Genomic DNA, 27,148 nt, shown 5'->3' with positions numbered 1-27,148 from the left:
TCAGCATATAGACTCCCCATTTGTATTACTATAAAGATAAAGATAAAGATAAAGATTGTCACGTGACACTCACACCTAACATGTCAGTTGGCTACTGTTTCGCAATTAGTTGGAGAGAATAATTTAATCAATTACTTTGATGGTTAGAGTCTAATATGATATTTTAAAATTATCAAATGCACTTTATTCTTCAAATAAAAATTTATTTGAAAGTCATTAAATTATTAAAAAAATTAATTTTTTGGTGTGACAAATTTTTAATAATAAAAATAATAATAAAAATAATAAATATTTTTTAAAAAATTATATTTATGTCTTTTTTAAAAAAAATTACTTAAAAAATTTTAATATAATAAATAAATATTTTTATATTATTATAGTTAAATATTAAATTATTTTTTAAAATTTTACTTTATATTTTTTTAAAAAACTCAATCAAACAAATCCTAAATAGTGATTGGCGAAAATGAATATTCACTAAAAAATATCTTTACTTTAACGAAGTATTAATGATTCAATTACTAGCTTAGAAAAAAGTCAAAAACTTTACAACAGTAGCCAGGAGGATGCCTAACAACATGGCAACATTAATCACCTTACTCATCATCAATGACAACGATCAATGCTTTGGTCATAGGCAAAAATAGGATTTAGCTACTATATGTGGTCTAAGAACACAATTTAAAGTTTTTAGAAATAAAGAATTTTAAATAATTTGTTTTAATAAATATAAAATAAATATATTAAAAAATTAAATTTTATATCATTTTTTATAAAAAAAATTTAATTGATAACTTTATTATGTGTCTCAAAGCACATGTTAACTAAACCCTAAATATTTTTTAAAGTAAAATATAAAAAAATAAAAATCAAAACTAAAATAATTAATTAATTAAAAAAAAACACATATACACACAAAGAAAAGAAGAAGAAATGGAATAGTGCACGTGGAGAGAGAAGCAGAGGAAGAAAAGGAACATTGCTGTTTTGTGTTGCTGAATTGAATGCTAACCTCTAAACTTGACACTCCACTCACTCATCCCTTTCATCAACACAACAATGGCATCTTCTTTCGCTTCAACTGCTTCTTCCGCATCTTCTTCGCTTCCCACTCCCTCAAAACCCAAACCCAAAATCAATCATTTCCGCTTCTCTCACTCCAACCTCTCTTTCCGTCTCTCTCCTAAACCCAACCTTCCTTTCCTCACCAAGGTACCTTCTTTTCTCCATTTTTTCATTCTCGCTCTTATCAATGCACTAACCCATATCCAAATTCGCTTCCTTTTTCACTTTTCCCTTTTAGGGTTTTGCTTAATGTACCACTTATTCCCCTAACTAGCACACTTATTTACTTAGCTAATTTTGGGAATTTGGCACTTGTAGATTTTATATCTTGCATAATTCATGTGCTCTATGATTGGGGAGAAAAGAAATTAGCTTAATAATTTGTTTCATTTGGTAATGATTAGTGTAAGGTTTGAGTAATTAGGCACTAATTTTGTCCTGATATGCTGTGAAGGAATTGAATTGATGTGAAGAATTTTTCTGCAAGCATTTTACTGTATAAGATTTTCATGATATGATATGACATTATATGTTTGTATATATCTGTGTATGTATAGGGATCCCCACCATGTCAAATTGTATGCCCAAGGGTGAAGGCACAATTGGATGAGGTACCATAACACTCCCTTTGTTCCTATGAAGTTTTTCTTGGTTTTGGTTGGGTAATGTGTTCCATGATTAAAAAAAAAAATGCATCAATTACCAAAAAGGCGATTATACTTGTCGATTGTTGAATGAAGTGAATGATACATAATCTGATAGCCATTTCATGCCTATGAGTTTCTTCCTCTTTCCATGTTTGTTTTCCATTTTCAATTATTTTTAATGCTCCTTTTTTGCATCTGGAACAAGGTTTCTCTTGATGGTTCCTCAAATGCTGTCGCTCCTACAACAGCCAATTCAGAGGCCGAAGCGACTGCCAAACCTTCGAGTGGAACATCGTCTGGAGTCTTGGCTTCTCAAGAATCTATCTCTCAGTTTATTACTCAAGTTGCAAGCCTTGTCAAGTAACCAACCAGATCTCTTTCTTTTACTAGTAATTACTAATTAGTGAATAAGCTTCCAACGATTCTAAGTTTCATGTAATAAACTAAGTGGTGATGATGATAATAATAATAATAATCAATTGCTCAATTTTCTTCTGCAGACTTGTTGATTCAAGAGACATTGTAGAGTTGCAGTTGAAGCAGCATGACTGTGAAGTAATGATCAGGAAGAGGGAGGCTATGCCTCAACCACAGCCTCCTGCTCAGCCTGCCATGTACTATCCACCCCCATCACTTGCAGCGCCACCTGCTGCTCCAGCATCTTCTCCAGCACCTGCCCCAACTCCTGCTACCCGTGCAGCATCAGCTTCTCCACCTGCTGCAAAGTCAACTAAATCATCACTTCCGCCTCTTAAATGTCCTATGGCAGGGACATTTTACCGCAGTCCTGGTCCTGGTGAACCTCCATTTGTGAAGGTAGACCTTCCTTAAAAATTATTTATTTATTTTTTGTCATCCTTTTTTGTCCCCTTTTGTTCCCCCCTTACATGTAAGGACTCTTTATTTAGGTTGGAGACAAAGTAAAGAAGGGCCAAGTGTTGTGCATCATCGAGGCGATGAAATTGATGAATGAAATAGAAGTAAGTTCATACATATGTTTTTGCAAAATTTGATTAAAAGTGTGTTCCATGCATTATGCCTTCAGAATATGAAGTTATTGGGCATGCATGCAATGCTTCTCAAGTCTTATCATCTCTGTTTGCATCCTCATAGTTTTGATTTTTAATATGGTGCTTCTAGTTCTTTTCCTGCCACATAAGAATAGTGTCCCCCCTCCCCCCTTTTATGGGTTTACAAGATTTGTTTTACTTTAGGTAATTATAATTTTCCTTTTCTCCCTGCATGTTTGATAATTTTAATAATTTTTGGTACGGCTTTGTATCTCTGATCATTTGTTTATTTTGTGATATGATAAAACATTCTTTGGTATAAGAAAAAAAATTGAGATTAAGTTTGCAAAGCAAATCTTCTGAAAATTCTCAATTATTGGGTATCAACTGATGAAGCAATGAAATGCTTAATGAAGTCCCTAGCACATATCTAATGCATTTTGACCTTTTGAGCCAATGGATATGGAAAATAGTGATTAAGTCCTGATAGCCAATGTCCTTCCTTATCATCCTCTATACTAGCTAGAATTTTAGATCACATCATGAACAGGTTGATGATCAGTAGGAATTGTAGGTTGAATGATTAAGGATGGTAGACCTAGCAAAAGATGATTCCATATAAGAAGAATATCATTGGAATTGAAGCAGATATATAAAGGAGTACAGTAAGGTGTAATTCCAAGATAGAACAAAAACTTAAACTAAAGCAATACAAGAAGACAGAGTTAGGCTTATGAAGATCTGACAATTAATTATGTCACACACGTAACTAGAAACATCCATTGTGATTGTCTCATGCTTCAGTAGGTATACCTTGCTCTACATGGTACCAAGATTTCAGTTTTTGATAGAATTCAATGGTGTTTGGTTGCACATATAGATAGATCATTTGCTATTGTTTGGTATCTTCTTTTTGTCCTTTTTCTATTGAAAGAGAAACCATTCAGTGTGTAGCACTGTCAATGGTTACTAATTATTGATTAATTCTCTGAAGTGAGTGCCTTGGAAAACTACTTGCAAGTTGCTTTCTAATACTCAAATCCCACCATGAATAGTATATCACTTGACTTTTATGCGGTGCATGTTGAAGGTTGAGATTTAAGGTTCTCAATTTGCTAAGCGGTCTTCATTCCTCTCTATCGACTTTAAAATATGATTAAAGTGTGATGCCTTTTCCCATGAAAGATATACTTTTCGGAAAGAAGATGATGTCAACATAAATAAGGAAAGGGGGAGTATGTGGGTTGATCTTCTGCACTTTAGCATCTTTTTTTTTTTTTTTTTTTCATTTTTGGTAGTATTTGCTCCTCATGTCCTATTGAATCTCACTCCTGTGGTACTCATCCATGTATCATAATATGCAAATAGTTTTTCTATAAACTTTGCTTTATAGGACTTTTAGTAATTGCTTGATTCAGAGTACTTTGAACTGACTCTTGCATTTTCCTGTTTGTGTATGTGTTTTAGTTTTGCTTTTTGTCTTTTTGTGAGGCTACTGGTTCTTCACGTATGTATATAGAATTTATTACAACGAAGTCCTAACATAACCAAAAAAAAAAAAAGTATCCCGATAATAGCTATAATTTTTGTCCTGCTTAAGGTGGAGTTTTTTCTAGTGTTTTATGAGTTCTTATGTATAAAATAGGTATACTTCTTTTATGCTGGTGGTTATAGCAAAGCAAAGTGCAAAAACTTGTTGAATTATTTAAGGAAGCATTATGGTTGACATTTCCATCAAATGAACTATGCAATAAAAAATTGCATAGTGCATGCAGTAAACTAACTTGATTTTCTTGGTTAGTAACTATGGAATGCAAATTTAAAAATCAATGGGAGATGCATAAGTTGTAGCATTATCTTCACTTCACAGTTCTTCAGATTTTCTTTCCATCTTGAACTACAAATTTGTGTCTTGTGTATGTATATACAGGCTGATCAATCAGGAACTATAGTCGAAATCCTTGCAGAAGATGGCAAGCCTGTTAGTGTTGACATGGTAAGTACATTCTAGGTCTTCAACTAAATACTTCTTTTGTTCCCCTTAATCTCGCAGTGAAAATTTGATACATCCTTCTATCACCATATCCAGATCCTAGTTATATTCAGATACATTGATCCGAGAATGTAAAAAATTTTCAAAGTAACAGATTAACTTGTCCATCATCATTGTTTTGATTTATTTTTGTTCCCTTGCAGCCCCTTTTTGTGATTGAACCTTAGAGCTTGTGGAGTGTTCAGAGTACAATCATTGAAAGAAGATATGAAAATGAAAGTTATCTGCAAGTCTTGGTAGTTTAAAATTGTGAGAGGCTTATCGTTGTCGTCGTCGTCGTCGTCATCATCATCATGATGAGAAGTTAGGAAGATTTTGGCCTGAAATATTGGAATGGTACAGTTGAGAGGAGAATTACTCGTCATAATGGATTTATTCCTTATATTTTTTCATCCCTTGTTGTACTTTACACTGATTTTTTACTTTTTAATTTATTAGACTATGTTCTAACGAGCTAGTTACATGGTGTTTTTTATTATTATTATTTTGTTTTCCTCTCAAGTTGTTAATCTTCCAAGGAAGCATTAATCCCTTTGATATTGATTTCCCGTAGCATATATTCTTTTCTTATGATTTCAAAAATACCAAATGGGTAGAACATTATCAAATCTTTTAGCATATTGAATTCGCATTTCTATTGATGTTCTTGATAAATAAATGTAATCACTATTGTTTGATTCCCTTTAACAAATACTCCTCCTATGTCAAAATTCTTAACTAATTTCTAGCTGTCTGGCAATACATTACTGTATTTAGTGGTCCTAACTATGCTCAACATTACTTTTATTATTATTATTATTATCTTTCAGCTTTGTTCTTTGTGATTGTATAGTTGGTTTCTTTTCTTCCAAGTTTATGCAGCTTACACGCCTGGTAAACCAATTCATTATTAATTTATTACTCAATGAGGAATGCTACAACTCATTTATTATCAGGGAGGAATAAAATGGACCATAACCATAAGAGATGTCAGCCATGTGCCAAACTTATATTTTATACCCATTCTAATCACCTCAATCTTGATTGATACCTGTAGTCTATTTATCTAAACCAATATATGATGTAACATATAAGTTTCTTTTTCTTATTTTTATTTTTTTTAATCGAAGATACTACTAGATAATCACTAAGTTTGCAAAATATCTTAAATAGTTTGTAATAGTGAAAGTTAATTGCAACTTCAAACGGAATTTATATATAATTATGCAGTTATACTACATGTGCACTAAAATTTAGCTATTAAATTAATTATCCGTATAGAATATATGTTAAAATATGAAATATATATTAAAAATAAATTAAATATCATATATATATATATATATACTCATAAAAGAAAATAAGTTACTATAATTTGTGTTATTTTAAAGGAAGCAGAGTTTGAAGTAGTTTTTTTTAACTAACATTTCTCTTTTCTTGTAAATAGTTATTTCAATTCCTTAATCTTTGTTTATTTACTACTTTGTTACTGATGGTTGGTTAAAGAAAATTTGTTCTCTAACAAAAGTACAAAACTGATAATTGATTAGATGTGTAAAATATTATATATTATTAATGAATTGAAATTAATTTTAATTTGATAACATGATCAAGTTGTATCCAAGTTGAATTTAGAAGCCTACGAAAACAATACTTTGCTTAAAGTTTTAAACTGTCTAACAAATTCTTATACTATATTCTAATATCAAGATATTAATTTTCTAACAAAGAAGAAAAAAAAAACTGAAACAGGTATATGTTAAGCTTTTTGTTCTAGAACAACCCCATCTTTACTTTCTTCAGAAAAACAACTCTTTAACTGAAACAAATAATAAAGTTACGGTGGAAATACTGAATTAGGCATTATAGATCATCATGAGTTAAAAATAATAAAAAATAAGAAAAAATTATACATAATATTTATTTATTTATTTGCTATTATTATTAGCAGTATATTAACCAAGAACACACACACAAAAAAAAAACTTTAGTAAAGATAACACTTTATTAACATAAGTATTTATTATAAATAATTTACACATAAATTTTAAATTTTTACTTTTATTTATAGTTATCTACTTTATCAATAAACGGTTAAAATTAAATCTAATTAATAATTCAGATCAAATATTTAAAATTTTTATTATGAATATCAAACTTATTATATCTATTTAAATATTTTTATATTTTTCTAAACTACTCTTTATAATTCTACATATATTTATACTCTTCTAAAATATTTTATGATTTTTTAAAATAATTTCACTCTAAAATATTATACCGTTAAATCTAAAATATTTATTTTCTCGTGGCAAGTAGGTAGGTAAATAAAAAGAAAGAGAATGAAACAAACCAAACAAAAGAAATCTTGGTTCTCCCATAATCCCATTCATTCTTCAATTCTTCTTCTGTTCCCAAAATTAAAAAAAGAAAGAAAAGGAGAAAAAAAAAACTCGGAGAAGAGAAAATTACCAATAAAACCACACAAGAGAGAACCAATACAAACCATCCATCCATCCATCAATCCATGGCTGCTTCTTCTTCCTTTTCATCACCAATGATTCAGATTCAGTCATTGATTCTCCTCTTCCTCCTTCTTCTTCCTTCATCATCATCATCTTCTTCTTCTTCGAATTCTACGACCATATACGAGGTTCTCAAATCGAAGGGTCTTCCCGTGGGTCTTCTCCCAAAAGGGATCACGAAATATTCAATGAACGATTCAAGCGGTGAATTCGAGGTGATGATGGAAGAACCTTGCAACGCAAAGTTCGAGAACGAGGTTCACTACGATTCAAGCATAAAGGGTACCTTAGAGTACGGTCAGATCGGGAAATTATCCGGTATTTCGGCGCAGGAACTCTTCCTATGGTTCCCCGTTAAGGGGATTCGTGTTGATGTTCCAAATTCTGGGGTTATACATTTTGATGTTGGTGTTGCTGATAAGCAATTCGCAGTTTCGATTTTTGAGGCTCCTCCTGAATGCACACCTCAGGTGAGAAATTATGGAATTTGCAATGCCCCCATCATTTCAAAATTAGATTTTTCTTTCTCCACCGTGGAAATGATTGATTTTTTTAATTTGTTGGGTCATGGGTCTGTTGAAATTTTTGTTTTTTCTTTCTGGGTATGCGAGATTTATGGTTTTTGGTTTCTGGGCATGTGAAATTTATGAGTTATTTTTTGTCACGGTATATTTTCCCTGTAGCTGAGTTTTACATGCTGTGCTTGTTGGATTTGTGAAATTTATGATCCTTTTTTGTTCCGGGAAGGAGATTCATGGTTTTCTGCTTCATGGGTATGTGAGAATTATGGCTTTTACTTCCCCATTTTAGCTGAATTTTTTCAGCTGGTTAAAAATGAAAAATTGTATTCTGGTTGTTAGTTATGTGAAATGTATGAATCTTTTTTCTTCTGAGAATTCTAGATTTATGGTTTGTGCAATTTTATTATGTGAGATTTGTTAGTTATTCTGAATATGTTGCCCTAATTTCATTTGCTGTTTCAAAATTTGTTCAGCCTGATGCTGGTGAGAGTGATCAATCGCTGTGGTCAGTTTGGTAGAAGATAAAAAGAATGTTGCTGTTATCTTTTTCAAGAACTTGCTCTATCCCTGTGTTGGATCTTGTTCTTTTTCTTATGTACAGTGAAAGTCTTTTCCTTTTTTTAATTTTTTGGTCGAATCAGTTACCTGTCTCCAGCAAGGGTCGAATGATGACAATTTTGGTGATGAAAAAAACATTGGATCCTTGCATCATTGCATAGAAGTTTTTATGGCAAAATCTTGTGACAGACTGGCATGTTGGTTCAGGTTGATGATTTTGCTAATAATATTATCAAACAGTTAATACCAAAGATTTTACCCGTTTACTATCTTATCTTTTTTGTCTTGTTAAGTTGCAAGTGTTTCTCAGCTGTGTTATGTTAGACTAATGGACTTGGCCATATTAATAGTAATAAGCAAATTATGAAATTAATACGTTGGTGATGAGTCTTGGGAATTAAGGTGACTCCAATTTTTAATCCCTTGTTCCTTCAATAATTATGGCGATTACTGTTTGTGTTTGTGGCAATCTTTCGGCTTAAGTTAGTACTTTAGAGCGCCAAATCAATTTGCCAATCCAAAAGTGAAGAAATTTTAAAGTGGGATATTTCGAATTAGCCTAATTTGCTAATTATGAATAAATCATATTTTCTGTAAATATTTGTGTATACATTGTTGGTGGTCATTCTTGGTTTCTGCAATATGTTTGGGCATGTCCTCAACACTATAACAAGATATTATGATAACGGAAATTGCTTCTTTTACTTGATGACGACAAAGGATTTTTATATTGACAGTTTCACACGGTCCATAAATTTTAAAAAATTGCTGAAACATGTTGCAACTTGCAAGTAACTTATCTGTTGCAACAAATTTGCAACCTCTTTTATATTTAGATCTTACTAAAGTTAGTAAGTAGTGACAGCAACATGTAACAAACTTTGAAATTTAGTAATTTATCCCTCAAATAAAAAAGTTGTTCCAGGGTGCATTGTAACTTATTTATAAAATTAAGTTACGTTTTAGCACAACAAATCAAGACTAATTGAGTTAGGGCCTTTGTGTCCCGACAGCTATATAAACTAGACTAACATTTGTACATTGTACGGAGAGCTATATTAATTATATTAGTATAAATTTAAAAATATTATATTATTTAAGAATTAATTAGATAATATATAGATTAATCTTAAACTTAAAGATTCATTTGTAAAAAAAATTTAAATTTGTATATAATTTAATATAATTATTCAAAAACAAAAATATAAAATATAAAAGTCTTGTGAAGTTGGCCTCTTATTGACTTATATGTGTTTTTTAATATTTTTATATAATAAAATTTTTTTATATACTTTATCATAAAATATAATCAATTATAAGAATGTTCGTTGGTCGGTTTCCGAACAGGTCGGGTGGATAGATGTAGGGGGGAGGACGCCTTGGCTTGGGTCGCGCTGCTTACGGGTAGTCGAGTAGCCGAGCACTTGTTGTGGAGAAATGATGAAGAGGGGGTGCCACCTGCAAAGACACTCCGACGCTCAAGTCAGCAATGTGCAGGCGAGCAGAATAAAGGGTTGAAAAGATGTGACGTACCTTGGGGGAAGAGCCAATCTTCCCCTTATATATATGTCAGTAGTGGGCCCCTCATGGGACAGGCCCATATTCCCAAGGACGCTGTCCAGCGGCCGTGTGCGAGCCGTACAGGACGCGTGTCCGGGTCGGTTGGAGGGCGCGTGTCCGGGTCGGGTATTGCTTGGGTCGGGTCGACCCGCGCTGATTTTGTGTTCGGCCTGAGCAACCGATCTCTTAGACTAACTGGATGGTACCCCCATGTAGGTATGGCTCGCACGATCTCCCGGGCATCCGTTAACCCTGCGGCGTACGACCAATATGCTTGGGTCGTCTCTGATATAAGGGATTCACCCAATCAAATGGGCGAGGAGGAGCTCACCGAGTTCCGACAAGCCGGGTATTTGTGCGGCGGGACCGACAAGGAGGCCAATTACGACGTTTTCGTCCCGGCTCCTCACGAGCGATTGTACGAAATCAACTTCCAACCCCGCCAGGTCGCCGACTGGATTTGGTTCTACAAAGCCATGTTCACTCAAGTCGGAGTTCGCATTCCGTTCTCAGCCTTTCAAATGGCGCTCTTAAACCGAATTTCCGTGTCACCGTCGCAGTTACATCCGAACAGCTGGGCCTCGATCCGCTGTTTCGAGATGGTCTGTGAATATCTCGAACTGCCGGTGTCCGTGGATGTTTTCCTCTTTTTCTTCACCCTCACAAACCCTTCCAAGGAGGGGAAACATAGAAAAGGGTTCATGTCCTTCCGGGCTACCCAGGGTCGGAAGATTTTCGGTTTGTTCGAAGATTCTTACCATGGGTTTAAGGACAAGTATTTTAAGGTCCGCCCGGCCAAAGGTCGTCACCCCTTTTGGTTGTCTTTGGAGGGGGTACGGCTCATCCCGACTTATTGGAGTTTCGGGGCAGGGGCCAATAGTTTTATTAAGGTAAACTATAGAAGCATGTCGGCAGTAGATAAGCAGATTGCCGAGGTGCTAAACGCAGTTTTTGGGAAGAACCCGGTAAATCCCCATCTCCTCATGGGTGACCGGGAGTCCGGCCGTAATTATATCTGTGAGAAGCTTTTCACTTTCCCCTTTGTCTTTTTCCCTTTTGTTGATATTGTGTGACGATTAACCGACCTTCTTTGTTTTCCTGCAGTGGATATGTCTGCGTCGGTGACGGGTCTTCCCGACTTGTTTCAGACTTTCCTTGGCGGCGGTGATGATGAAGAGGATAATGACCAATCTGCTGCTGAGACGTCTACAGCTCCTCCGGAAGACAAAACTACTTCAGGGCAGGAGGGCGTGGTCGGGGGAACCGGGATCTCGACCCAAGCTGCCCAGGTCGAGGTCGAGAAAGCGGTTCATGCCTCTCCTCCTCGCGAAGTGGTAGGCCAAGGGGGTTCGACGTCTGCCCCTGACGATGACGTGGAGGTGGTCGTCCCCACCCCTAAAAGGAAAAGGAAGGCGTCTTCTAGTCCCGAGGGGGTCCTCACCGTCATGGAGAGGAATTTCGATGCAAGCAACTTTATAGATACCCAACTGATCCCTGGCACCGAGGAGTACTTCCACGAGTCTTCCCTTGCCGGGCAAGCGAGGTGGATGTACCGAACACTTCTGCGTGGTGCTGTGATAGCCCGGAAGGCTGAGTTTGAGCTGTCCGGGATGGAGTCCCTCCGCAGGAGGCTGGAGGCTAGTGGGAAGGCCAACAATGAATTAAAAAGTGAAGTGGAAACTTTCCGGGAGCAGTTGACTCAATCTTCGGAGAAGTTGGATGCCGCCGAGAAGAAAACCACCACCGCTGAGCAGAAAGCGACCGCCGCCGAACAAAAGTTAACAGCTGCCGAGAAGAAACAGAAAGAGTCGGACGTGACGATTGAACGTTTGGTCGAGCGTGAGATGGCTCTGGAAGGTCAGGTCGCCGCGGCGCAAAAGCGTGTGGCCGAAGTTGAGGAAGAGAAGCGGGCCGTGGAGGCCGAACTGTCGACATGGAAGGCAAAGTACAAGGACGTCGTCAAACAGGGCAGGGGTGCGATCCTGGCTACCGAGGAAGCCCTTAAAGCTCAAGTTAAAATTGTTGCCCCTGAGTTCGACACGTCGGCGATTGGTGTCCGCAAGGTTATCCATGACGGCAAGGTTGTCGATGCCTCCATGAAATGATCCTTCTGTTTATAGTTCCTATTTAGCCGTTTTGTTTTGACTTGTAAACTATTTTAGTCTTTGCCGTTTTTGGCTTTGTGAACTATTTGATGTTAGTCGTTTTACTTTTGGCTTGTGAACAATGACCTTTTTTGGTCGCTTGCTCGTGTTGTCGCAATAAACCTTTTATTTGTCTGAGTGCGCTATCGTTTCTAACCGTTTTGGTTTATATTTGTCGTTTATTCGCCTGATCGTGTTATTGTTCCTATTAACCGTTTTTTGTTTGAAATCGTTTAGACCGGCGGCCCGTGGCCTTTCGTGTAGTTATTTGTGACAACGGTGGTTGACGACCTCCCGGGGTGATCAGTCCCGGGTCGCACGTCGTTGTTAGTCACGACGGGATGGTTTATCTGAAAAACGGAGATAAAATATGGTGGATAATTTGCACAAGTATATCTTATTCGGTAACCACATAAAGGACTTGAAAGTTACTATAAATGACAAATTGACTACTTAGCTAGATTAGCCGGCATGTCGTTCCGGCTTCTAGGAGTAGAATCTTCTAAGGTTGTCCGCGTTCCATGTCCTCGGGACCTCCTTGCCATCGAGCCTTTCTAACTTAAAGGCTCCTTTTCCCATCACCTTTTTGACTCTGTAGGGACCTTCCCAGTTTGCCGCTAGCTTGCCCTCTCCGGGGGTCGGCAGGCCGGTACCATTCCGTCTCAGGACGAGGTGGTCAGGCTGAAAGTCCCTCTTGAGCACTTTGGTGTTGTAGCGCAGAGCTATTCTTTGTTTTAGCGCTGTTTCCGTCAAATGGGCCATTTCCCGGGCTTCATCTATCAGGTCCTTTTCTACAGTTTCCTCTAGTCCTTTCAAAAGCAATCGCGGACTCGGTTCACCGATCTCTACGGGTATTACTGCATCCACCCCGTACGTTAGTCGGAAGGGAGTTTCCTTGGTGGAGGATTGCTCGGTTGTTCGGTAAGACCAGAGGACCGATGCTAGCTCGTCGGCCCAAGCACCCTTCTTATTGTCCAACCTCTTTTTTAGCCCTGAAAGGATAACCTTGTTGGCGGACTCCACTTGTTCGTTCGTCTGAGGGTGTTCTACCGAAGAGAACCTTTGCCTTATACACAGGCCGTTGAGAAATTCTGTGAACTTCTTGTCAGTAAATTGTGTGCCGTTGTCCGAGATGACGACTTCTGGTATCCCGAATCGTGTTATCACCTGCCTCCACATGAATTTTCTGCAATTGGCTGAGGATATGCTAGCCAGTGGTTCGGCTTCTATCCATTTGGTATAGTAATCAATTGCCACTATGAGATATTTGACCTGCCCAGGGCCGACCGGGAAGGGCCCTAAGAGGTCGACTCCCCACTGAGCAAACGGCCGGGAGGTCGTCAGCAAGCTTAACTCGGAGGCCGGTGCCTTGGCAAAGTTGGCATTCTGTTGGCACTTTATGCACTTTTTGACAAACTCTTTGGAGTCTGCCATCATCGACGGCTAGTAGTACCCAGCTCGGATTAACTTCCTTGCTAGGGCTTTGCCTCCGATGTGGTGCCCATAGCAGCCCTCGTGGACTTCCCTGAGGACATAGTCCGTCTGGTCGGGGTGTAGGCACTTCAGTAGGGGTTGGCTAAGCCCTTTCCTGAACAGCTGTCCTTGGATGACGGCGTATTTGGCCGCTTCTCTCCTTAATTTCACCGCATCCTTTTCATCACCAGGGACTTGGTCATGTTCTAGGTAGTTGGTGATGGGGTCTAGCCATGAAGAACTTAGGGTTGTTATGTGTAGTGCAATTGCTGGTTCCCTTGTCATGCCTTGGATGAGAGACCGGTTTCCCTCCCCTGGCTTCGTGCTGGCTAATTTTGATAGGAGGTCTGCTCGTGTGTTCCTTTCTCTGGGTACATGCTGGACCGTGACCTCTTCGAACTTTTGGCTCAAGCTTTTGACCTTTTCCAAGTACTTCTGCAACAAGGGGTCCTTGGCTTGGTAGCTGCCGTTTACTTGGGACGTGACGACTTGGGAATCGCTGCATACTTCCAGCCTTCTTGCGCCGACCTCTGTTGCTAGGGTCAAGCCTCCTATGAGGGCTTCGTATTCTGCTTGGTTGTTCGAGATGGGGAACTCGAATCTAACCGACTGCTCGTATACGACCCCATTCGGGCTTTCCAGGATGATCCCGGCACCTCCGAAGGTCTGGTTGGAGGCTCCGTCCACATGGAGCTTCCACCGTGTACCCATGTCTTCGCCTGGATCTCCTGTTACTTCAACCAAAAAATCCGCCATGGCCTGCGCCTTGATGGCTTGCCGGGGCTCGTACCGTATGTCATATTGAGAGAGTTCGATGGACCAAGTCATCATTCTTCCCGCCAGGTCGGGTTTTTGGAGAATTTGCCGGATCCCTTGGTCCGTTCTGACGACCACTTGGTGACTCTGGAAGTGCTGTTTTAACCTTCTCGAGGAAGTTAGGAGTGCTAAGGCTAGCTTTTCCAACTTGCTATATCTTAATTCTGCTCCTTGCAGGGCCCTGCTTATGAAGTAGACTGGCTGTTGGGTTTTCCCGTCCTCCCGTACTAGTACTGCGGCCAGGGCTTCGCTTGTTATAGCGAGGTATAGGTATAGTGGTTCCCCGTCCCTTGGCTTCCCGAGAACGGGAGGTGCCGCCAGGATTTCCTTGAAGTGTTGAAAGGCTTCTTCGCACGCGGGTGTCCACTCAAACGCCATCCCTTTCTTCATGAGGTTGAAAAATGGCAGGGCCTTTGTCGCCGAGGCTCCGAGAAACCGGGAAAGTGATGTCAATCGCCCTGCCAACCTCTGGATGTCCTTAATACAGCCCGGGCTCTTCATCTGAAGTATTGCCTGGCATTTCTCCGGGTTAGCTTCTACCCCTCTCTGAGTTATCATAAATCCCAGGAACTTGCCGGCTTCCATGGCGAAGGCGCACTTGAGGGGGTTCAGCCTCATACCATGTTGACGGAGGGACGCAAATACACTTGCCAGGTCGTTTAGGAGGTCGTCAGGTCGTGTTGTTTTTGCCAGGATGTCGTCCACGTAAACTTCAACCGTTTTCCCTATGAGGTCGTGGAATATCCTGTTCATCAGCCTTTGATATGTCGCCCCCGCATTTTTCAAGCCAAAAGGCATTACCTTATAGCAGAAAGTTCCTCCTGGCGTTATGAACGCCGTTTTGTCTTCGTCTGGTCGGTGCATCGGTATCTGATTGTAACCAGAGTAAGCGTCCATGAAACTCAGATACCGGTACCCCGCCGCGGCGTCGACGAGTGCATCTATGTTGGGGAGGGGGAAGCAATCTTTGGGGCATGCTTTGTTAAGGTCAGAGTAGTCCACGCACATTCTCCACCTGCCATTGTGTTTTTTCACCAATACCACATTTGAGAGCCACGTCGAGTAGTCCACTTCCCGTATGAAGCCTGCTTCTAGGAGGCCAGCCGTTTGCTTGGCTACCTCTTCTGCTCTCTCCGCCGACATCTTTCTCCTCCGTTGAGCCACTGGGCGTGCTTCCGGCTTGACGGCTAGGTGATGTGAGATGATTTGTGGATCTATGCCCGGCATGTCGGCTGGTGTCCATGCGAACAGGTCCCTGTTGGCCCTTATCATTTCAATCAAAGGCTCCTTCAGCTCATGTGGGAGGTTCTTGTTAACGAATGTGAACTTTTCCCCTTCGTCGCCGATGCTAAATTTCTCCAGGTCCCCTTCTGGTTCCGGTCTCGGCTTGTCCTCTACTCTGGCATCAAGGTCGGCTAGGAATACGCCAGATGCTTCCTTGGACTTCTTTCTGAGGGAAAGGCTGGCGTTGTCACAAGCGACCGTCGTCTCGAGGTCTCCTCTTACGGTCCCTATGGATCCATCATCGGTGACAAACTTCATAACTAGCAGCTTGGTGTTGATTATGGCTTCAAAATCATTGATTGTTTTTCTTCCCAAGATGATGTTGTAGGCTGTAGAGTCTCGGAGGATTACGAACTCGGCCATCGCCGATCTGCGGCCTTGCACCTGTCCCACCGAGATCGGTAGGAAAATGACTCCATCTGGTTTGATGAAGTGGTCGCCTAACCCGATAACCCCGTGCTGGTGAGTCATCAGGTCGGCATCCTTCAGCCCCAGTGCGTCGAACACGTTGCGGAACATGATGTTCGAATCAGCTCCAGTGTCGACGAGGATCCGTTTGACGAGGCCGGTTCCCACTCTGGCCGTTATGACCATGGGAGGGTTTTCCGGGACGTCGCTGAACCATTGGTCTTCTGGGCCGAAAGAAATGGATGGAGGTTTTTTGGTACTCTGCACCGGTGGAGATGAGATCGCGAGAACCTTGGTGTCTTTCTTGTGTGCCGACCGGGACTTTGGTGCAGTGTTTTTTGCCGTTACCACGTTTATCACAGTGAGGCCATGGTCTCTGTCTTCGGGCTCCTGTCGCCGCTTGGCCGAGCGTATCTTGCCTTCCTCGTCCTGATCGCGATAACGCCTTCTCGGCTCCCTGATGAGATGGGAGAACGCTGCTAGCTTTCCTTCCCTTATCGCCTGTTCTAATGCATCCTTCAGGTCGAAACAGTCCTGTGTTTGATGGCCATATCCCTTATGGTAATCACAATAAAGGTTCTTGTTTCCACCTGTGCGGTCCTTGAGTGGTCGGGGCTTCGGAAGAATTCCCTTCTCAGCTATTTGTTGATAGACTTCCACGATGGGGAGGGTGAGTGGAGTGTAGTTAGTAAATTTCCCAACTCGAGGGAACGGCCTAGGTGCTTTGTTTGATGCCTCCTCCCTAGCCTTTTCTTTTACTCTCTCACCGTCTCCACCGGACTGCCGAGCCTGGCCGTAACCGGGCTGCCGCTTATTGGCAGCCACGACTCGGCTGACCTCCTCGTCGTTTATGTACTCCTTTGCCGCCGTTTGGATTTCATGCATTGTCCAAACCGGCTTCGTGGTAAGGTGTTTTCGGAAGTTCTCGTTGAGGAGGCCGTTCGTCAGGCAGAGACTGGCCACCGAGTCGGTTAAGCCGTCGATTTCCAAGCATTCGTCGTTGAACCGATCTAAGTACCTCCTGGTCGGCTCACCCTGTCTCTGGGTTACCCCGAGAAGGTTGATAGGATGCTTGGCCTTTGCTATTCGCGTTGTAAATTGAGCCAGGAAGGCGCGGCTGATGTCTGAGAAATTGTAGATGGAACCTTGAGGGAGGCCGTTAAACCATCTGATCGCCGGTCCTGCTAGGGTTACCGGGAAGGCGCGGCATCTTACTTCGTCGCCTACTCCCTCTAGATTCATTCTGGCTTCGAAGGCCGTGAGATGTTCTAGAGGGTCTTGAGTCCCGTCATACCTCATGTCCGTTGGTTTGTCGAAGTGTTTCGGCAACCGGACCTCGAGGATAGATCGGTGGAACGGGGTGGCACCCATTATGACGGGTTGCCGTGTTCTCTCGGATCTCCCTTCCCCGTCCTCGTGGCCTCTTGCTGTTCGGCGGGTTATTCTGCCTCGGGAGTATATGATCCTGTCGTTCCGCCTTCTTATTACAGGCGACTCCTCCCGCGTGCTCTCCGCTTCCGTCCGGGAAGCGGATGTACGTCGCTGGCGGCTTCGGTGAGAGTCTTCCTCCTCACTCCCGGGAGATGGGGTAAAGCTGGGATCGGTAGACCGTCCATCCCGCTCCCGGTCGGCTAGCTGTCGCTCTAAGTTCTGGACCCTGTGGCGTAGCTCCTGCATTATTATGGCGCTATCGCCACCCGTTCCCCCGAAGGGTCGTGTCCTCGTGTGTTGTTGGGGGGACCTCCGCCGCCCCCTCAGTGAAGCGACGGAGGCCGCCCCCTCCGCTCCGGCTGCTCGAGCTTGGTCACCGGGGCCCAGCACGACTTCCATTTAGGCAGGATCCCCACAGACGGCGCCAATGTTCGTTGGTCGGTTTCCGAACAGGTCGGGTGGATAGATGTAGGGGGGAGGACGCCTTGGCTTGGGTCGCGCTGCTTACGGGTAGTCGAGTAGCCGAGCACTTGTTGTGGAGAAATGATGAAGAGGGGGTGCCACCTGCAAAGACACTCCGACGCTCAAGTCAGCAATGTGCAGGCGAGCAGAATAAAGGGTTGAAAAGATGTGACGTATCTTGGGGGAAGAGCCAATCTTCCCCTTATATATATGTCAGTAGTGGGCCCCTCATGGGACAGGCCCATATTCCCAAGGACGCTGTCCAGCGGCCGTGTGCGAGCCGTACAGGACGCGTGTCCGGGTCGGTTGGAGGGCGCGTGTCCGGGTCGGGTATTGCTTGGGTCGGGTCGACCCGCGCTGATTTTGGGCCGGGCCGTAACAAAGAAGATAGTTTTTTTTTATTTATTGGTGCGAACATTTTTCATAAACAAATTATTCAGACTTTGAAAAACATTATATTTGTTTGTTGTTATTTTAGAATAGATGATGCTCTATAGTGTAATTTTAAAGTTTTTCTTTAGTGTATTTGGAGATAATTTAAAAAAAATAGAAAAAAAATTGAGAATAAGAATACAAAAAATGAAGTGTATAACATTATGAATATACTTTATTAATCATGATACATTGAAATATATACATAGTAAACAAATGTTGATGTGTTATTATACACTTTAAATATTTATAATTAAAAAATATTATTATAGTTTTAATATAAATAATAATCATATTTAACCATTATTTTTTAGTTCAATTGGGTAATGATATGCACTAAATTTAATCATTTTTGTATCATTATTATGTTGAAATTTATTATTTTATTTTACAATATTATAAAATTGTCATATATGTAAAATTGCTGACATAGTACAATCACATAAATAAACCAATATGTCATAAGCTCATTTTATAATAATTAATAAATTTGTATCAATTTTTATATAATAAAAATAGATAGATAGAAAGAAAGATGCTAGAACAAACGTGTAAACACCTCTGACTACAGAACCCGATATTTTCTTTTCTACATAACCAAGCCTATGCAACAGAGAAGGTTTCCATTCCCAGATTTTGGTATATAATAGTACATCAAAGTTATAATAACCATACTGAATAAATTCTTCAAATACCTCAGAGTAAATGGTTCATGTTCTGCTCTCGTCCTCATGAAAAGCTGGCTCTATTGATGGAACAATCCGCCTACATCTATCAGTAATTTACAATGCTTTAGTATGTATAGTACCCTCAAAAAATGTCAAACTCAAAAAAGGTCTATTCATCATCAGAAATCATCACACAAAAGAACAATAAAGAGGGCCTCTATTTCAATTTTTGTCAGAATCCAAGGAAGGAAGTGGAATCCATGAGTCTACTGTGTAGTGACACTCTTGGCAAGATTACGTGGCTGGTCAACATTGAATCCCCTCAGTACAGTGAGATGATATGCCAGTAACTGCATCAAAACCAAGTAATCTTTTAAATACATAAGACATAAATCTTTTAAAAGGAAACCAGGAAAAAGTACTGCAAAGCTTGAATCTTTTAATTGTTGACATTTGAAACATTTGCTATAAGCTAAAATAAAAGCAGTAACAAAAAAATAAAATAAAAACATGTCAACAAACATACCTGTAAGGGAACTACATTAATAACAGGTTGAAGACAGTCCTCAACTTGTGGAACTTCAATTACCCTAACAGTTTCACTAGGGCTTACAGAAGAAGCATCCCCTTTTGAACACATAACTACCAGGCGGCCTCTGCGGGCAATAAGTTGCTGAATAACAGACTGCTGCTTGCTGTCAAAGATAAAATAAGATGTCAATATCAAATTCCTAATTGCAGTTCTTGAAGCTGCTCAGCACTACCAACCTGAAGCAAGCATCGCGCGTGGCTATAACAACAATTGGGAGAGTTTCATCCACTAATGCTAAAGGACCATGCTTCATTTCACCAGCAAGTATCCCCTCACTGTGCATAAGTGCCACTTCCTTTACTTTCAAAGCTCCCTCCAGAGCAGTTGCGTAATTGTATCCTCTCCCAAAGACAAGAAGTGACTGCTCAGCACTCAATAGCTTTGCGAGATCTTTCATTTCCTGATCAAGCTTCAGCACCTCTCTGACTTTATCTGCAATCCCAAATGTGAGTTAGATTTGCTTCTACACTTGTTGGGGTAAAATTTATGTGGAATTTGATACCTTATTTGATGAATTCCTCATAAAAAATTGTTCAAGCTTATCACTACTTTCCCAGAATTATCTCGTCAATATGATTTCTAAACCTTATAAATAAATGGTATGCTATATGCATTCAGTCTTTTAGTCTTATGAAGAAAAAGAAACATGATCCATCAATCTCATCCTCATAAACTAGAGTCTCTACTGGATCTCTTGATGCAGGAAGCCATGAACTATACACCACACTAATGTACCCAAATTGCTGTAAAATGCTCAGCCAAGAGAAACTCACTTGGCAAGTCAAATAGACCATCTATTATGGCTTCTCTTCTAGCTTGATTGGAGAGTGTATCACCTCCTATTGCAAGAGCTAACATGGCCATCACCACTATTTGACTTGTGTATGCCTACAGTGGTAAAATGTGTAAGCAAACCATTGATTAAACCAACAAATATATAAGATGAAATGAGAAAACATCATCCTTCAAATGCAACATATACCTTGGTACTTGCTACACCTATCTCAGCACCAGCATTTATATGAACACCGCAATGAGTATTCCTTGCAATTGCACTACCCACAGTGTTTGTTATTCCAACACATAATGCACCATTGTCTAAAGCATATTGCAGTGCAACTAGTGTGTCATGAGTTTCACCGGACTGACTAACAAAAACAGCTGTATCTTCTCTGTATATTGGGCCCTGCCGATCCAGTAGATCACTAGCAATCTCCATAGTGACAGGAATACCTATAATTTAATGTACACAATGAAGCTTGAAACATCACAAAAATGAGCATAATCTTTATCTGTAAAACTTACTAAAAATTAAAATCATACAGCACTAACCAGTAAGTTCTTCTAAGATAGGCCTTGCTGCCAAAGCAGCATTATAACTTGTACCACAACCAATGAAAAGTATCCTTCTACTCCGCCTAATTGTTTTGAGGTGATCCTTTAGTCCACCCAGCAAAACAGACTTGGATTTGCTAGATCCTCTAAGTATAAGCCTCCCCCTCATAGTGGTTGTTAGAGATTCTGGTTGCTCATTAATTTCCTTCTGCATATAATGTTCATAATGTCCTTTGTTTATCTGCTGAACCTCCATCTCAAGGACAGATAACGCACGGCGCACTGAAGCAATTTTTGTAGGAGAAGCAACACGTTCTCCCTTGTCATTTTCAAACTTCAAAATATAAACCCCCCCTTCCTGGAACAGCCATTTTCAAGTAAGTATAATATATAATCAACTAGCTGGAAGACAAATCCATGCACCATATGCAACAAACATAAGAGTGAAGCTATCATCTGAAAAATATTGATAATGTGAGCCATACCGAAATCACGATAAAAATCGTATGAAAAAATAAATAAATAAATAAAAATTTGTGGAAATATTTGCCAAAGCCAAATACCTATATTGAGACATTCGTTAATTAGACAAACACCTTAGTTAATAGTTGGCATGTACCTTGAGATGAACTACTTCACCATCTTCAATAACTAGCACTTTTTTTGTATGCTCAATCACAGCATTGGCGTCACTAGACAAAAACAATTCCTTGGGGCCTCCATCTTTTGATAGGGTTTTGTTGTCATCAAATGCAGAACCATTCTCCTTATTTTCTGTCATTTCCTGAAATTGGAGCACTAGTTTCTTTAATCATCCATTTATTGTTAGTGAATTAAAATCAGAAAAGTCAAAACCAGAAAAGATCCATGAAATCAATTTTCACATGGATCGGTCTTTTAAGAAAATTTCTCTCTACTAAATTGCATTCAACTTACTTTAACACCTAGGAGCAGTGGGCTACCACGCTTGCACGCAATCAATTCATTAGGGTAATGCGAACTTTTGAAAATAAGGGCATAGGCTCCTTCAAGATGCCTCATAACTTCCAGAACAACTTGACTAAAGGTAACAACCTGGCCATCTGCAACATAATTAAAACAAATTAATATTTTCGATACAAAAAAGAAAAGAAAATTGATCATATCCAGAACTAAATGAAAATATTAATTTCGTAAAAAGCAGCCTTGCATATTGAAATGGTAACTTTGTCTTTCTCGACCGTTCTTTCTTCCCTGTCACAACTCATATAGACCTTATGTCAACAGAATATCATGAATTAATCATGCTTTAGTCTGTGTGGGATAACTCTCAGGGGCCTTCAATAAAACAGTGTAACGAATAAAGGTTTGCGAAACTCCATATCATAACCCTATAAAGTCCATGTAATTAATGGCTATTGAGATTCAATAACAAACCAAAGTAACATCTAATATAAAATAGCTTAGGAAACACTTTGCAACAAGTAGGCACCAAAAATAGCAAATGAAGAGGGAGGGAGGGAAAGGGGGGGGGGGTGGGAGATAGCACTTAATGTTTTATGTATAACATATAAAACATTACATGTGTCTTTCACCAATGCAATTTACCTGCTGCTTCATTTGCTTTATCATAAACATACTTTGCTAGCTTTGGAATGACTTCTGTGTCAGTGTCAGATTCAAAGATGAATCCATGTCGGATGAGTGTTTCTTTCAAAACCTATAAATATAATAAAACAGAAATGAACCTTAGCAACATGAGTTAGAAAATCCTTCTCAGTGAAGATTTGCATAGCATTTTTAGCAACTCTTAATTAGGCAAAAAATAACAAAAAGCACAATGAAATAAATGATAGTCATACCTCGTAGTTAGTGATAACTCCATTATGAACAACTAAGAATTCATTTCCGGGACCTGAGCTCTGTGGATGACTGTTTCTGGGAGCAGGCTCTCCATGAGTGGCCCACCGGGTGTGTGCTAATCCAGCATGAGTGGAAAATGATGCCTCCAAGTTTAGTTCCAATTTAGCCACATCTGTTATTGTTTCATTGTTGAAAAAACAAGGCAGGGTAATATCAGTACTTTGGTCTGGGTTATCACCAAAGGTTGAGAAGAAGGCATTAGCCAACATTTTAAAAACAAGACTGTACCGGCATATTGAACCAGTTGGACTGATTACATTTCTGTTTCAAAACATTATTCAATTCAACCAGTTGCACTTAGATGGTCTCGCTATTTGAATGTCCATTTTCAAACTAGGGCTCCACTAGCTACTTACTAACTAAATAGTTATCATATCAATCAACTGGATTCAATTTTATAAAAATTGAAAAACGGCAACAAAATCTATTTTCCGGGAACTAAAAGGTAGCACAAAAATCATGCAACAAAAGCACTAGCCTGCACTTCAGAAACAACACCAAATTAAGTAGATTGACTGTACCCATTTTTTCAAACATCATCTGGTTTTAACTCCAATCCACCCCCAAATTTAATCAGCTGAAACTTGAAGCAATACAAAACAACCAAAGGCTTCACGAGTTCATTCTATTAGGCTGCGTTTGGAAGGGAAATTGAAACTGAAGAGTGAGAGTCAAAAACTAAATTAAGTCTTTGGATTGTGTTTGGTGTAAAGAGTATCATATTTGGTTTAAGATAAACATAGAGACTGAGAGGTACATTTGGAATTTGAAATATTAATTGAGAGTATTTTTGGAAAGAAATGTTATTAAAATTTTCATCTCAATCTCTCAAGAAATTTCAGTTCCAATCCCCCAGTCCTAGTCCCAAGAAACAAACATGATCCAGCTCGGTTCAGAAAATTTATCTACCCTAATTGAGAGAGAAACATCATATACAGTAGCAAGTAGCACAAAACTCATCATCATGATCATCATTTTCCCTTCTGCTAAAATCTGGTAGCTAAATTACAAAGCTATACAAGGAACAATAAACACATTACACCACAGAACACAAAATTGACAATGTAAAAATGAAATACGCAAGAAATTGAATTGGAGAAAGCAACCTTGGTAGACAGATTTGACGAGGGACTCGATGTTGCCTTCCTGGCGAAAGACGATAGGAGGAGGATCGGAATCGGAAGCGGAAGCGGAGGAGGCTTGCGGCGCGGGTTTTGGATCAGAGTCAATGGCGATTCCGGCGGAATCGTAACCGCGATACTCCAAACGGCGAAGACCATTGAATAGGACCTGCAATATGTACCTCCTCTCCCTATTCACGTTGTAATTGAGATACGCGAATATCCCACACATTTTCTCTCTTCTTCTTTGATTGTTGAATGTTCAATCGAGGTTGACACTTCCTTTTCTTTCCCCCTTTAATAATATAGAAGAGGAGGATCAGTTCTGGAATATTATAAAATAATAGTGTATTGTAAGTGATTTTAATTTAAATAATAATTGTAATAAGCGCCCAATCATTTTGACTTGTGTAACAACCTTCACCGTCACCGGTTTCCTCCCAATTTCCGCTCCCCAGAGGCAGTGAAGGAAATGGTGTGTTTTGCTTGCGATTCCAACTTCCAACTTCCTTTTTCCATTTTGCAAATCTGACTAGTTAGTTGGTTGCTTTCACGCGCAAATTCGACTTGGACTGCGGGGTATTCTCGTTATTTCCAAAAATGTTGTACTCATTATGCATATTATTGTATTAGAATAAGTACACTTTATTATACAGATTAAAATTATATAAAAAAATATAAATTTTTTTTTGTAGTTATGTTTTATTATATTATTATTATTTAAAGTATAGATTCTAATTTTTCAAATTATCTCATAAAATAAAAAATATATAAACTTATATTTTTATCTTATAATTTACCTTAGAATAATATATGTTTCTATATATTATCTATATATCTATCTATTATATATTATTCAAATCAAAATTTTTTAATTAATAATATAACTAATGTCACAGGATTTTTTAATTAAGAAAATGCGAGTGACACGTATATATTTTGTTTAAACGAAATATAGTAAGATAAATTTTTAATCGCTATAAAAGAATATGCAACTTTTGACATTCTTTACATACATTTTATATCTATTAAAAACAAGAGACTAAACTAGAAAAAAAATTTTTGTATTATTGAATATGTTATGAATGATATAGTATAAAAAGATACGTATAGGTGCTAAAAGAATCAATATAATTGTTAAGTTGGGTAACCGGAGATTGATGGGCTGGACTTGCTTGGTTAGCCCAATCGTTTGAGGATGGAAGCCTTCAAACGGGTTCACGTCTTTGGGGCCTCCATCCGACTTATGAGTGTGAGAAAATAGGGGGTGGTACCTGCAAAAACACTCCGATGCCAAAGTCAGCAAGGGTGTAAGCAGGTCTAGAGAGTATTGGAACTTAGTGATACCTGAGGGGTGTCAGTGCATTTATAGTGGTGAACCAATAACCACCGTCGGAGTAGTTCCACCATTTAAGGGGGAATAACCGTCCCTTTATCTTAGGAAAGCTGGGATATGGCTCTGGAAGTGGGTTGAGAGATTTTAGGGGCAGTTACTTATTTGAATGAATGTTTATCTGCAAGCTAATCTTCGTCCCCGACTTCTTTAGAGCAAGTCGTGGTGAGAACCGACTTCTTAGAGGAAGGTCGGTGTAGGGTGAGGCTCAATCCTTTGGATTAGGCCTTTCATTTGGACCTGGGCCTTAGCGTTGGGACAGGGTATGAACAGCACCCTTACTCGAGCCCAATCTCTTTCAGGAGTTGGGTTTGAGTATTCTAACTCGGGATTGTAACCGACCTGCTAAGGAACCGACGTGTTTTCGGAACCGACGTGATTTTTAAATTGCAGTCGTGTCTAATCAAGCGTCGCGTCCGTTAGGAGTTTGCGTATTCATACGCGGGGATCAGTTACATTGGTAACGGTACACCCATTAATGGCTGCCTCTGCTTTTACCATTATGCCACTAGCATGCTTATAAATACTTTCCCTCCCTTTCCTTGTTTCATTTTTGAAAAACTTTCGCACTTCCTCTCCTCTGTTCGAAAGAAGCTCTTGTTCGAAGGAATTTCTCTTTCTCTGAACTCTCTACTGTCCCTATCCTTTTTCAAGCAAAGGTTAGTTTTTTTTCTCTACTCTCTTTTTACGAAGTGTTTTTGTTTGCATGTTTTTATTTTAGAGAGGAGGGTTGGTTTGTAGGCTCCTAGGGACTCTGTTTTGTTTGATTTCAGGCCCTTTAGAGACCCTATTTTTGATTCTTTTTCCTTTTTTCTTTGTAGGTTTTACTATCCCTTTCTAGGAAAAAATGTCTTCTGTAGAGACCCTTACTCAATGGGTGGATGTCATGGTTCTGGAGGAAGAACCTTTGGTAGATACTGACTTCCTCACCAACTCATCATAGAATTTGTGCTTCTAATGAGGATGAGCCGAAGTATGAGTTGGTTGCCCCGAGTCGGGAAGATCAGGTTTGCTTCGGGAGGGCTTCTGATGAGGACCCCCTTTCTTCTTTATATATGAAAGTTTTTTCACTCGACTGGGGGTGCTTCTGCCCTTTTCTGCTTTTGAGGTTTCTGTTTTGCATCACTGCCGAGTTGCTCCTACTCAGCTTCACCCCAATTCTTGGATTTTTTTGAAAGTTTATCAGCTTATCAGTCAGGCCTTAGAGTTTTTGACTTCTCTGAGAATTTTCTTTTATCTGTTTCACATGGCTAAGCCCTTTAGTGGGCAAAATAATAAACAACAGTGGGTATCCTTACGAGCCATTCAAGGTCGGAGAATCTTCAATCTTTTTTACGAGTCCTTCCATGACTTCAAAAATTTCTTTTTCAAAGTTCAAGCTGTAGAGGGTCACCACCCCTTTTTCCTGGATGAGAATTCTTCTCCTCGCTTTCCCCTGTACTGGCTAGAGGCCTCTCCTTGTGAAAAATATAGTTTGGATGATTTGGATGAGGTGGAGGCGGCCATTATGGGGTTCCTCCGAGAAGTTTGGGGGAGAGCCCCTTACCTGGATACAAAAAAGTTTCTCCAGGGGGTCTCCGGCCTTTGTCCAGGCTCAACTAGGTAGCTTTTTGTTTGTTTGTCATATTTTCCGACCTGATGGTCGCTCTGACTTGTTTTCTCCGACTTGTTTTACTGACTTTAGCTTCCTAATTGCTTTTACAGAGATGGCGAAGAAGAATTTCAGGGAGTCTTACCAGAGAGTTCAGGAGGCCAAGGCGAGGTCCCGT

General features: G+C 39.7%; 4 protein-coding genes across 5 annotated transcripts; 2 read left to right on the top strand and 2 right to left on the bottom strand.

The window, feature by feature from the left end:
• Window positions 1-921: 921 nt before the first annotated feature.
• Window positions 922-5,276, top strand: LOC112797580 (biotin carboxyl carrier protein of acetyl-CoA carboxylase, chloroplastic). The gene is made up of 7 exons (XM_025840593.2): window positions 922-1,212; window positions 1,623-1,676; window positions 1,918-2,072; window positions 2,213-2,528; window positions 2,621-2,692; window positions 4,653-4,718; window positions 4,919-5,276. Exons 1-7 carry the CDS (start codon window positions 1,060-1,062, stop codon window positions 4,940-4,942), a joined length of 840 nt encoding a protein of 279 aa, XP_025696378.1. The 5' UTR covers window positions 922-1,059; the 3' UTR covers window positions 4,943-5,276.
• A 1,786-nt stretch (window positions 5,277-7,062) lies between these two features.
• LOC112797579 (uncharacterized) lies at window positions 7,063-8,624 on the top strand. The gene is made up of 2 exons (XM_025840591.3): window positions 7,063-7,749; window positions 8,274-8,624. Exons 1-2 carry the CDS (start codon window positions 7,282-7,284, stop codon window positions 8,316-8,318), a joined length of 513 nt encoding a protein of 170 aa, XP_025696376.1. The 5' UTR covers window positions 7,063-7,281; the 3' UTR covers window positions 8,319-8,624.
• A 4,881-nt stretch (window positions 8,625-13,505) lies between these two features.
• On the bottom strand, window positions 13,506-17,873 carry LOC140184245 (uncharacterized). The gene is made up of 4 exons (XM_072234558.1): window positions 17,062-17,873; window positions 15,358-16,998; window positions 13,969-15,096; window positions 13,506-13,860 (listed from the first exon to the last, which is right to left on the bottom strand). The coding sequence occupies exons 1-4, from the start codon at window positions 17,871-17,873 to the stop codon at window positions 13,506-13,508; spliced, it is 3,936 nt and encodes a 1,311-aa protein (XP_072090659.1).
• A 1,101-nt stretch (window positions 17,874-18,974) lies between these two features.
• On the bottom strand, window positions 18,975-25,443 carry LOC112797578 (glutamine--fructose-6-phosphate aminotransferase [isomerizing] 1). Of its 2 annotated transcripts, XM_025840590.3 has the most exons (12): window positions 24,405-25,443; window positions 23,972-24,281; window positions 22,805-22,977; window positions 22,551-22,662; window positions 21,900-22,045; window positions 21,583-21,747; window positions 20,961-21,321; window positions 20,611-20,861; window positions 20,402-20,516; window positions 19,805-20,060; window positions 19,563-19,731; window positions 18,975-19,386 (listed from the first exon to the last, which is right to left on the bottom strand). In XM_025840590.3, the coding sequence occupies exons 2-12, from the start codon at window positions 24,216-24,218 to the stop codon at window positions 19,303-19,305; spliced, it is 2,079 nt and encodes a 692-aa protein (XP_025696375.1). In that variant the 5' UTR covers window positions 24,219-24,281; window positions 24,405-25,443; the 3' UTR covers window positions 18,975-19,302. The 2 variants fall into 2 exon arrangements, with proteins under 2 accessions (XP_025696375.1, XP_072090022.1); XM_072233921.1 differs by lacking the exon at window positions 24,405-25,443 and having other exon boundaries at window positions 23,972-24,354.
• Window positions 25,444-27,148: the final 1,705 nt, after the last annotated feature.

Source organism: Arachis hypogaea, chromosome 4 (assembly GCF_003086295.3).
Source record: "Arachis hypogaea cultivar Tifrunner chromosome 4, arahy.Tifrunner.gnm2.J5K5, whole genome shotgun sequence".
NCBI lineage: Eukaryota > Viridiplantae > Streptophyta > Magnoliopsida > Fabales > Fabaceae > Arachis > Arachis hypogaea.
The sequence above is the reverse complement of the archived record's forward strand: the minus strand, read 5'-3'. Positions and strand labels throughout refer to the sequence as shown.